Source organism: Mirounga leonina, unplaced genomic scaffold (assembly GCF_011800145.1).
Source record: "Mirounga leonina isolate KUSES-001 unplaced genomic scaffold, KU_Mleo_1.0 Mir_176, whole genome shotgun sequence".
In the NCBI taxonomy this organism is placed as follows: Eukaryota; Metazoa; Chordata; class Mammalia; order Carnivora; family Phocidae; genus Mirounga; species Mirounga leonina.
The window spans coordinates 27,085,621-27,097,844 of NW_023270454.1; the positions used below are offsets into that span (position 1 = coordinate 27,085,621).

The window sequence follows — 12,224 nt, forward strand, 5'->3', positions numbered from 1 at the left end:
CCTCTGGCTGACCCTCCACCTCGGCCGAGCTGATCTATACTCACTGTTCCTTGACGGTGCATGAACACTTTTGATTCAGTGCTTTAGCTCATTCTGTTTGCCTTGCAAACATTCCTCCCATTTCCTTTTTCTTCACATCTTGCTTATCTCTTGCCCTTATTTGTGGCACAGCTCAGGTCCTATTTCCGTCTTTGTAGACTACTCAAATTATACGTGACATTCCTGCTTGTGCACTCCTATGTATTTTTTGTCAATACTGCTCACCCAAGCATTTAAATATATGCAACCAGCTGCAAAATTTTCAAACCATATTTTTCAATCTCTTTGATAGAAATCTGGATAAAAGAAAACATTAAATGTTTTATTTTGACATTTTATTCAGTTAACACTGAAAACACTTCTATTATTTGAGAACTACAATCTATATTCTCTTCTTCTATTCTAAGAGAGAGCTTAAGTGGTCTTGCTCTAAGAAAAAAACTGAGAGATATTTAAGTTATTCATATCTCTTTTTCTAGAGCAAAAGTAAGCTTTCATTTAATATCACTACTGTCAACTTTTGTGATGTTTTTCTTCAAAACACAGGCTTTAAATCTTATTTATAGCAAGTTGTTAATTTTTTTCAGGGGGACAATAAGCAAACAGGATAAAGAAGGGTAAAGAAATCTGGGAATATGCCCAACTAAAAGGAACACAAAAGGTTTCAGCGATAAAAGACATGATACACAGTCGAAAGGGAAGAGGACAGGACTGCCTTCACAGGTGTTTATATATTTTCTTTAGCTAAGCCATTTGAAAGCTCACTTCTTTTTTCTTTTGACATTTTAATATTGACTTCCAATATCTTAAATTTTTTCATAAACTTCAAGAAAAGCACAATGATATGAATACAGTAAGCTTTATTAAAATCACATTTTGCATTTTTTCTCTTCCATATTTGGGATGGAATTCGAACACTAACTAAAGAAGCTCTAAGTAAATGACTTTCCCTCAAAAGGTAAAATACTATATATAATACATACTACATTACATATCAATATTTAATATATGGCAAACTTTGAAACTATAAAGTAGACAAAGCAGCTTAGGATAGAAGCTTCATACTAGTTACAGTGTGTCTCTTAAATCAGTTGTCCTTAAATATATTTTCTACATATATTTTTGGGGGGGGGAGGAAAATCTAGAACAAATGCTATTACCAGATTTTATTCTATGGTATAATACGAATATGTCTGTAATAAGAAGATACGTATTAAAATGTTACCAATGGTTTTGTCTGACTAGTAATACTCTGATTCTTTTTCTGTCCTTGTCTTCACCTGTTTTCTCTTCAATGAACATATAAGTTATGTATTTTTTAAATTATAAATTATGCACAAAACTAATAATGCAGACAAGCCACAGGTTAAACTGCCACCTGAATAACCATAACACAAAGCAAACAAGCACCAAAAATTAGTTTACCTATTCAGGCAGTATCCCTTCTAAAATAATTTTAAATTATTTTTATATTTAGGTAAATGTTATCTCTAAAGTAGTATAATTTTGACATTTGATTGTTTCTACAAATGGAATTCAAACAAGAAATAGGAAACTTTATACATTAATATAATACAAATATAAAATGCCTATTTTTAATTGCCACTTAATATGAAGAAAAGTGTATTTTAAGAAAACAGGTAAGTATGAGATTAATCAACCTTAAAGAAAAAGTTAATTTCAGCCTTCACATCTCAATCACTAGAAACCTAGGTTGTAAATTGTACTCATCATTCAACTTCTGCCAACCTCCCCTGGCTCTCCCTTGCCCAGCCACTACAGGCCCAGTGAACCTCCTAAATCCTTATTGATAACTCCAAGCAATCTTCTTTGTCACTAATAGTAAAAGTGCTATGCACGTCTCAGTTCCATAAAACCCAGAAAGACTATATGTCACAATATCCCCACTTAACTCCAAATTTTTCCTGATTATTGAGAGAGGAAAAAAAAAAAAAAAGAGTGCTTTCATTTATTCAAAATCACTCAGAGAGTAAAAATGTCTAGTTGAACCCATTCTGTTTCTCTAGGAGAACAGAGACAATCAAGATTACAACTCTATAGCTTTTTTTACAGCCATGTTTGTCTCTCTTTATTATGAAAGGCATGAAGTTGTGTACTAGCACTTAAACTTAGTGAAAAGTTGACCTACAGGAAATAATTCATTATTAAGGTGCTCCCATCATGATCTGTATTTTTAAGTTCTCTAATTAAAATTAGCCTTTACCAATAAAATAAACTATGCAGAATATTAAATTCTAGCTTTTTCTATGTACCTAAATTAGAAACGAGATTATGGGCTATTTTTAATTATTTTACACAAACACATATGCATGAAGTACACTCATTATATATATAATGCATATATATATGAATGAAATGAAATGAAATAGGGGTATTTCATTTTATAATCAACCCAAGTCAATATATAAGCCAATCATGTATTTCTCTAGAGTTCACAAAAACAGAATATATACTTTAGTCTGAAAGGTGTTTTCAGACTATCACTTTATCAATCAACAAATGTAAGGTTAATCCATAACTAAGACACCTCTGAGAACAGCCTTTATAATGCACATGCAGTGTGATCTGGTGTACTGATATGGAATGAAGAGATTTGAAGTGCACAGGGGAGTATTTATATAGTGACTTAACATACAAAAGAACATAGAGAAGGGGTTGACTGGTAAGTTATGCAGATACGACACATATCTTAGACTGTACAATTAAGATCAATCATGTATCATATACACACACTAAGTATATATGAGAGAGAATACAACATAACTAACATAAAAGGCCTATGCTACAGGTTCAATTAAGAAGAAGAAATGGCAGAGGTTGACAACTGACTAGTTCTAGGTGGCAAGGTGGTCTGCTTCTCCCTCTGACCCTCCTCCCTCTCATGCTCTCTGTCTCAAATAAATAAATAAAATCTTTAAAAAAACAAACAAATAAATAAATAAAACTCACTTCTTTAAAAAAAAAAAGAAGAAGAAGAAGAAGAAGAAGAAGAAGACATGGCAGAGATTGACAACTGACTAGTTCTAGGTGGCAAGGTGTTTCTCTACTAACAGAAAGGGCAAGGGCAGGGACCGAGAACTTAAGAGGACTACCTGTATGATGCACAACACTTTTGTGAGTGTATTCTGCTACATCATTTCTTTATGTGCTTTGGAGTACCAATGTATATTTATGTTCTCCTATATGCTTTTGTACATGTTCCTTATCTGTGTTCCATAAAATGGGCACAGTATTTAACCAGTCCTCTGTAACTTCTATGTCAGTACTAATAGCACTTGCATTTTAATACTGTAAATGGAAATAATCACAAGCATATGTCAGGTCTTCAAAAATAAATTTCATTTCTTAATGATGAAGAAAAATAAGGAGGTCAGAGAGAGTAAAGATCTTAGAACAAGGAAATTAACAGGGATCTGAAGGACACATTTACAAACTTTCCTTTAAAACACACACACAGGGGCACTTGGGTGGCTCAGTCGTTAAGCGTCTGCCTTCAGCTCGGGTCATGATCCCGGGGTCCTGGGATCGAGCCCCGCATCGGGCTCCCTGCTCATGTGGGAAGCCTGCTTCTCCCTCTCCCACTCCCCCTGCTTGTGTTCCCTCTCTCGCTGTCTCTCTCTCTCTCTCTCAAAAAATAAATAAAAATCTTTAAAAAAAAAAACAACCACACACACACACACACACACCCAGGTGTATCTCTATATACATCCAGACACTCATGTTCTTTTGTTTTTAAAACCTCTTTTTTTAAAAAAAGTTCATAACCAAACCACAATCCAAATAAAATATGTGGATAATGATAAAATGGTCATTTGATCTAAATAGGTGAAGTTTTCCAAGGTTTACAAAAGACTGCCGAAGACGTGATGGTACTAAATTATTCTGTTTCTTTTTACTAAGTACATAAAGTAAGCATTAAAATGTACTTCATTAGGGATTTAAATTAAATAAAAATAATTTTATGTGGCTATTACTAAACATAGGAAAATGAAGAAAACTGCACAATTACTCTGGAGGGATTCTTAAACAGATTACCTGAATAAAATATTTTAAGAGTGTTGTCAGACCTAAAATCAAGGAAATGGACTGAAGAAATTTCAGGTTATATTTCAGGGATATTTATAGCTACATGACCAAATTTACAGAACATTTATTTTGGTGCAAATTAAGTATCAGTACTTCAAACATATAAAATATGATATTTTAAATCAGAAGGGAAAACTACAATTAGTGATCTTACTATGGTTAAACAGTTAAAGGAGAAGAAATAATTGAGCTTCTAATGATGCATTTTAAACATTCTCTTCTTTTTTTTTTAAGTTGATCATTCTCTTTTCACTAATCTTAATTGATTTACTTTTTATACAGTCTATTTTTAAATGGACCGTTATTAAATTATTAAACAATATTTAAAAGCAAGGATGGGAAGTATGGTTCTTCTCTTGACTAAAAGTAAGGATTTTTCTTTAATATATTCCACAATGAGACAGAGCTTTTTTCAATATCACACATATAAGTAGTGCTTGCAATACACTGCAAGTTTCTAAAATAGATTTCTTCACTTCTAACAGGGTAAAAAGATCTATTATTTGTTGCTAGGGTTTCTTGGCCCAAATCCAAGACAAGATGACCTTGTCCTTGAATAAAACAATAGGATATTGCTTCCTCTCAGGCCTCTTTGCTAGCTAGCACAGTGAAAAACCTTCCCAAGAGATGAGTTTATTTCATCTTAGGAAATATATCTGTTATAATAGATGAAAAAAAGATCAGATAAAGAAAAGGTGGAATCTTAACCCAAAAGACGCATAAACTAACATTCATAATTAATCTTAATGCTATTTTCTACATTGCTAAGGAAAATGTATCAAATTATATTAAAGAGATACTCTACTCAGTGTTTACAGACAAGGTCAAATTGTCATGGTAGGAAAAAAGTAATTTCTTAAAAATTGAGTTTTCTTAAATCTATTTTAGTTAAAGATAGAGGGGGTGCTTTGGGAGGTGGAGATGAAGAGGAGGTCACACTCCTTTGCTGGATCTTCAAATTATAGTCATTATTTGTCAGGTATCCTAATATCTTCCTCTCCATCACCTGTATTGACCTACTCTCTAATATAATCCATTCTAACAGTGATGATCTCATTGATTTTCCTAACCTTCTGATCCCTCATATGCTTCTATATCTTCCTGCCTCGGACCCTCACCTGTTATTCTTCCTTCTCTATACTGTACTTTTAACAGTTAACAATTCCGAATTGCAACTACATCCTTAATACATGGTATAAGGAAGGTGAAGAATTAATTCAAGATATGATCTCTCATCTAACTGTAAATAAACCAATTTACAAGCACTGGTTAGAAGAATAAATAAAATTAAGCATTACATATTAGGTGCCACTAAATCATTACTCAGAAAAAGCAGAGATGAATATGAAGAGACAAGGAGCAAGTGAAAGTCAAGCAAAGAGCATTGCATTCTGAGAAACAGGAAAAGAAAATGAATCTGAAGGGTCTGTAATCAGATCATCTTGTCCTAAACAAAAAAGTCCTAACTGGGGGGGAAATATGTTCATAAGGAAGAGAAGGTAGATTATAGAGGGCTTCAGTGATCAACAGGAATTTAGATGTATGGTTAAGCTACATTATACCCTTCTTGGTTAGGGCTAATGAAATAATGAAATTTATATTTATGGCTACAAAGGAACCATGACCAGTATGGACTTCTGAGAGGTGATCATGAATTCAAGTTGGCTTCCATGATAGATGCAGATTTCATTAAAGCACAAACAGGGTAGAAGAAACAGCAAGACTCAGTGCTTCCAATGAAGCACAAGTGGCCAAGGTCAGGCTGTCACAAGTTACAAAGGGAACAGCAGAAGTTGAGGCATGAAGGTTATGTTTACAGAGTCAAGCAGCAAAAATAAAAAGGTATGTGTGTGATAAGGCCAAACACAGAAAAGCAGAAAGAGGAAGGAACTGAGCTAAATTCCATCTATTCCTGATCATCCCAACTCAAGTCTCAAGATAACATCAAAATTGCACAAAGCAATAAGTAGCTTTATAAAACTACTTTTATGAAAGTTTTGTACAATAATTTTGATCATGGCATTGTTGCTTTTTTATGTTGACAGTGCTTGGAATGTCACAAACACCAGGAAAAAGAGTAGCAGGAGAAAAGCAAGCATTTTTTTCAAGTTATGTATTCCACTGATTAATACCAGCTCTCATAATGATGCAGTCTACACACCTAATGTACTCCAAATTTGGCTCCATAAGGAGAAGTAGTATAGGTTTGTGGTTAAAGCAGGGCCGTGAAACCAGACAAACCTGGCCCATGATGGCTCCACCACTTACTAGATGTTGGAAAAGTTTATTTTTGTCCTGCTAAGCCTCAGTTTCATTACCTCTAAAACGGTGACGATACACCTTTCTTTAATGGGTTGTTGTAATAATTAAGTCAGATAATATACAGTCCCTGTCATACAATAAGTGCTCAATAAACAACAGCTATTATGATTTATTCCAAGCATTTAAGTAAAGCGTTTTCTTATGTACACCACTTTTTAAAATTACTCAATCATGACTGAGGTTTTATCTACTGTAAGTACAGCCCACTACTTATACCAGTAATTTCTAGAAAAAATGCACAACTGGAAAAGGGATTACAGTATCAAGTTGACTTATTTTAAGTAATTCATTTAAAAATCTGCAACGATTCAAAGTTATCATATAGCGCGGAATTTTTAAAAGAATGCTCAAGGAAGGGCGCCTGGGTGGCTCAGTCGGTTAAGCGACTGCCTTCGGCTCAGGAGTCCCGGGATCGAGTCCCACATCGGGCTCCCTGCTCAGCAGGGAGTCTGCTTCTCCCTCTGGCCCTCCCCCTCTCATGTGCTCTCTCTCTCTCTCTCTCAAATAAATAAATAAAATCTTAAAAAAAAAAAAAAAAAAAAAAAGAATGCTCAAGGAACACCCTTCCCGTTAGATAACCCGAGGCAGGCAAAAGGGGGAGAGGCAGGTTAAAAAACAGTTGGTAAACAGAGTAATGATGCCTTTAATGCCACCCTAAGGCTTTCCCCAACTTACTGAGCTTTTAAAACTTTTTTCATGAAGTATCTATTCGCAGTCTGTTCAACTAGTGCTCAACAGTAGTCTTTTGGAAAAGCAGTTTTATCACACATTTTTAAAATGTATCTTATTTTCAAAATTCACAAAACCAGAAGATCCCTCTGAAGACTAACTGAAGGCACTAGACGACTGTAAGGATACAGCCCAGTGCCGGCTACACTGTCGGTGACACAACAGGTATTCATCTCAGTGTTATCAACCGACTATCTAGAACTGGGACAGGGAGGAGATGTAATAAAATATATGAAATTTACTAGTTGAGAGGGTTGAGACTTCATTAATCCAAAAATACAATTAAACGACAAATTCAACAGTACTTATTGTGCATCTACTATGTGCCAGGAACTGAGATATGCGCTGAGTTAGCCAGAAATAGAGAATAAAAGCCCATAAGATCTGAAAAATCCTGACAAAGCAGAATAAGTGAGTTTACTACTGGTGCCCAATCACAGCTCTTTTAAAAGCGCCCAATTTAACATTTTTGCTTTTTAGTTTCTCACTGCCTTCTATTGTCAAAGAAGCGAAGCCACTTAAAGAGCCGCAACCCTAAGAAGATGTGGTGTATACGTATACAATGGAATATTATGCAGCCATCAAAAGGAATGAAATCTTGCCATTTGCAACAACGTGGATAGAACTGGAGGGTGTTATGCTGAGCGAAATAAGTCAATCAGAGAAAGACACATATCATATGACCTCACTGATATGAGGAATTCTTAATCTCAGGAAACAAACTGAGAGTTGCTGGAGTGGTGGGGGTGGGAGGGATGGGGTGGCTGGGTGATAGACATTGGGGAGGGTATGTGCTATGGTGAGCGCTGTGAGTTGTGTAAGACTGATCAATCACAGACCTGTACCTCTGAAACAAATAATATATGTTTTTTTAAAAAAAAAGATAGTAGGAAGGGAAAAATGAAGGGGGGGAAATCAGAGGGGGAGATGAACCATGAGAGAATATGGACTCTGAGAAACAAACTGAGGGCCCTGGAGGGGAGGGGTTGGGGGGATGGGTTAGCCTGGTGATGCGTATTAAAGAGGGCACGTTCTGCATGGAGCACTGGGTGTTATATGCAAACAATGAACCATGGAACACTACATCAAAAACTAATGATGTAATGCATGGTAATTAACATAATAAGAAAAAAAAAGCTGCAACTTTTGTAGAAGCAAAAACGGAAGTATATATGAATTTACTAGACTTTTCTCATTTAAAATGAGCTCTGACATTATTCTCATAAAGCCTCATAGGTCAAAAGAGGGGCATTCTCACTCATTTTTGCTCAACAGTTTACTGAGTCACCTGTTATGTGAGAGCCAGAGTAATTATTCTCCTATTCAACTCCTCATAAATCATTAAACTCTTAAAGGTCTGCTCATTACACAGCAAAGCCTAGATAACCAAAAAACTCATAGCAAGATCTTGACACCATAGGCTACCAGCTCTGCTGCACATGATGATCTACGATAGCCAGTTCTAGGATTCCAACTTGTAAAAGTATCATGGGAAATACCACTCACATGTTTTTTAGAAATTGCTTGGTTCAAGGCTATTTTATGGCTGCAGTGACTTTTGTCATAGTGTTACCCTAAATTTCAGTAAAATATATACATAAAACACTTGTCAGGAAACAAACATGCTTACAGAATATTACAGAATAGTATACTAGGTGCTGCAGCTTACCCACTATTTGGTGTTATCCGTCCCAAGTGATCTTGTTGTCATAAATCTAGTAATACTCCACCCACCGCCACCACCAGTAAATAATTTTAACAATTTTCCTGTTCACTAAAATGATATTATTAATTTAAATACCCCCTCTCTCCATTTTGAGAAAGGTTATATGAAAAAGGTAGACAAGGAACCTGTAGTTTAAACTTTCCTTCGAAGGTTCCTCAAGTAGTCTTAAGTAATATTCTCATTTTCACCTGGAGGGACCATGACTACAGAGGAGCTTAATTTCTAAGGCCCTGTTAAGAAAATCAAACTACAGTAGAACTTTTCTGTAACAACCTTTCCTATTAGTGAAATTAAGTATAAAGCTGGTTTTTTCCTGGATCTGGCCCAAAGAGATCTAATTTGTGAGGTACAATTAGGATCTCATTAGGAAGGGCTGGGCTCTAAGCACAGCATCATAACATGTTTCCACCACAGATACTGCCCTAAGAGCACCCTGTGGTTCACTGGAAAAAGTGAGATGGTACCTTCAGAGTCACTTCCTCAACGAAAATCTCTTGGATTTAATTTACAATTTTGTTCATAAGGATGAGCAAAACCAAACTATACCCATAAACTTAAGCATCTAAATATTCTAAATTCATGGCCGCCTCTCTATAAATTTTCAAAGCCTTAGCGATCTATCTCCATTTTTGCAGTTTAACATATTATCCTTTTTAGAATACATAAAAGATAATTCCTACACCCTAATAGAATACTTTCTATATGCTAGGGTGTAAAAATAGGCAATTCAAAAATACTTTAGACTACTCTATAAGCCGCCTAAATTTATACATTTTCATTTGGGGAATTTAAAAAATAGAGAGAGAGAGAGAGAGAGAGATAAAAATATGACTTCGTGTGATGGCAGAAAACTTCCAACACGGTGACATAAAAGTAGCACTCTGAGAACTCCCATTCCTGAAACAGGAGGCTCAGACTTGGTGTTAACCATAGAAAAGTGTTTCCCACAAACAGCAGTAGCTGCCTGTGGGATTTCAGCGTGACAAATGCATAGCTGACTCATGGGATCAATTATAAAGAAGCAATACTTGTGGCATTAAGAAAATTATTCTGTTTTTATCACCTATTAATGCACGTTAAGAAGTCAGATGAGTCCCACTGACTAAACGTTTTATTACCAAATCAATACCCAGAGCTCTCCCTCCCTCCCTCAAACCTACATGTGAATTCCTTACCACAGACGCCTGCTCCCAATAATCCTTTTCGTGATCTCTCATTAAATTCAACTATAAAAAACATTTTTAAAAAAACTCTCTGAGTCTTAAAGCTGAATTGTCTAGTTCTCATTTCTGATGACAGAAATTTAAGGCAATATTTTGTCTTAAATGAATTGTTGATCTTATTTAAAATTTTTAAAAATTACAACAAAATTGGAAGCACGAGCCAGTCGTAACTTACCCTCCCTCCTCCAAGCACACTATGTCACACCCTCTAAAAAACCTGTTTTCCCTGAACAGAAGCAGCAATAGTTCCCATTTTAAAGCAATTCTCTCTGACGTGCTTTTGAAGCGCAAGCAGCATTTGCGATACTTACTGAATGTTTCTCCTGCTGGCCCATAACTCCATGGTTAGCTGGGATTGCTAGTGGTTTCATAATGAAGAAACATATGCTGAACTGAATTTACACATCATGTACCAATCTCTCATGGATGGCAAGTCACCCTCTACAGCATTAAATTAAAAAAGAAAAAGGAAAAAAAAAAAAAAAAAGAGAGGAGGAAACCAAGCTGCAGCTGAAAGTGTCACTACTGGTGAGCTTAAAAAACCCCTCACACTTGTAGACCAGAAAAGGAATCCGAACAACGGTGTTCGGCTCCATTTTTATAACACTGAAACTCTAACCATCTTAGGCTATGACAAGACAGAGGAAACCTTATACAGCTCTCAGTCTTCCAAGAGAACAAGATCATTTCTGAGATTGAAGAGCAAGAGGCAAAAGAAAAGAAGAAAAAAAAAAGCTAAAATGGCTGACTGCACACAGACTCCCCTCAAAAAGGCTTAATACAGAATTATATTAGTCAGGGTGGTATAAGAACCAGTCTCTAGCATTCAGCCAAGCATTGTTAATACTCTTGTTTCATTTGCAATCACACATACGGACCCCTCCAACCAAGAAAAAAAGAAAAAAGGAAAAGAAAGAAAGAAAAAAATCAGGGCAGAGCATGTGAATCAGGACCTCCTCCCTAGCTGCTAATGATGCTGACAGAGTGGTGACCAGTGATCTCTGTCCCACTCCACTAACCAAGTTTGCACAATTAATCTTAGCAGCATGACACTGATGGACATTTAATTTAATGATGTCTGTCCCTCACAGTCAACACAAGCATGACTGCTAGCAAGAGAGTCACTAACAGAAACACAACACATGCACACACACAATCTCGAGAATCATGAGTCTGAATGCAATACACCAATATAATTACATTATTGTGCTTACTTTGGAGGACCATGGCTGCAGGCAGTTGGCATAGCAACGCACAAGGAAAGCCATTTCCTGGGTAGAGAGAAAGCTTCCTTTTCTAAATAAAAAATTCCTCTTAGGGAACAAACGGCATTGCTGCTTCCTGCAGAAAGCAAGACACTGTAGTCTGTCTCTTAACCTGCAAGGCTCACACTCAATGCAGTTCTAGTGATGTAAGTGGATTTCTCTCTCACCCTCCCTCTCTCTACATACACTGAGATATTCAGCTCAAATGGTACACACATTCCTTAAGACTCGCCCCCTCCTCTACTTAACCATTTCACTCATTAAGGTAGCGATGGACAATTCAGATAAAGTAACAAGCTCTTGCCTGTATTATATCAGCGGCTGTAGGTTAAGCAAGTCTCAGAGGGATGGAATCCATTGATTGCTGACTCCAAATAATATCACTGAAGACAGGGTGGGAAAACGGAGCAAGGACTTACTTGAACAGCTTTGAACTAAAACCAATCTGAAGATAAGAGAATGGATGTGACCTCTTCCCCACCCTCAAACATTACTGTGCTCAGGAAGCAAGTATCTATCAAAAATTTACAAAATGCACATTTAACAGTTTTATATAAATTTAGATGTGATTTTCACAAACACCCATACACACACACACACACGCATGCACGCACACAGCACATTGCAAATAATAACAAAATAAACACACTCACAATTTTAAAAAAAAATCAAACTTTTAGAGGTAGAGAGTTTAAATTTAATGAGGATATGTTATTCTACCATAAACTCTTAATTTCATCTGGATTAGCAGGTTATTTGAAAGACAGCATTATAGCTGACAAAGAATAAGGACATTTTAACTCTAAAGTACTG

General features: G+C 35.9%; 1 protein-coding gene across 14 annotated transcripts in view; it reads right to left on the minus strand.

The window, feature by feature from the left end:
* The window catches only part of RAPGEF2 (Rap guanine nucleotide exchange factor 2), a 237,105-nt gene that overhangs the window by 76,630 nt on the left and 148,251 nt on the right, over window positions 1-12,224 (minus strand). For 2 of the 14 annotated variants that reach the window (XM_035022811.1, XM_035022810.1), the window contains exon 1: window positions 10,458-11,974. The exons of 11 other annotated variants lie outside the window; for them this stretch is intronic. In XM_035022811.1, coding sequence (XP_034878702.1) covers window positions 10,458-10,517 — 60 coding nt within the window. In that variant the 5' untranslated portion in view covers window positions 10,518-11,974. Of the gene's footprint in view, window positions 1-10,457; window positions 11,975-12,224 lie in introns of those variants that run through there. One more of the 14 variants, XM_035022812.1, reaches the window with a different exon arrangement.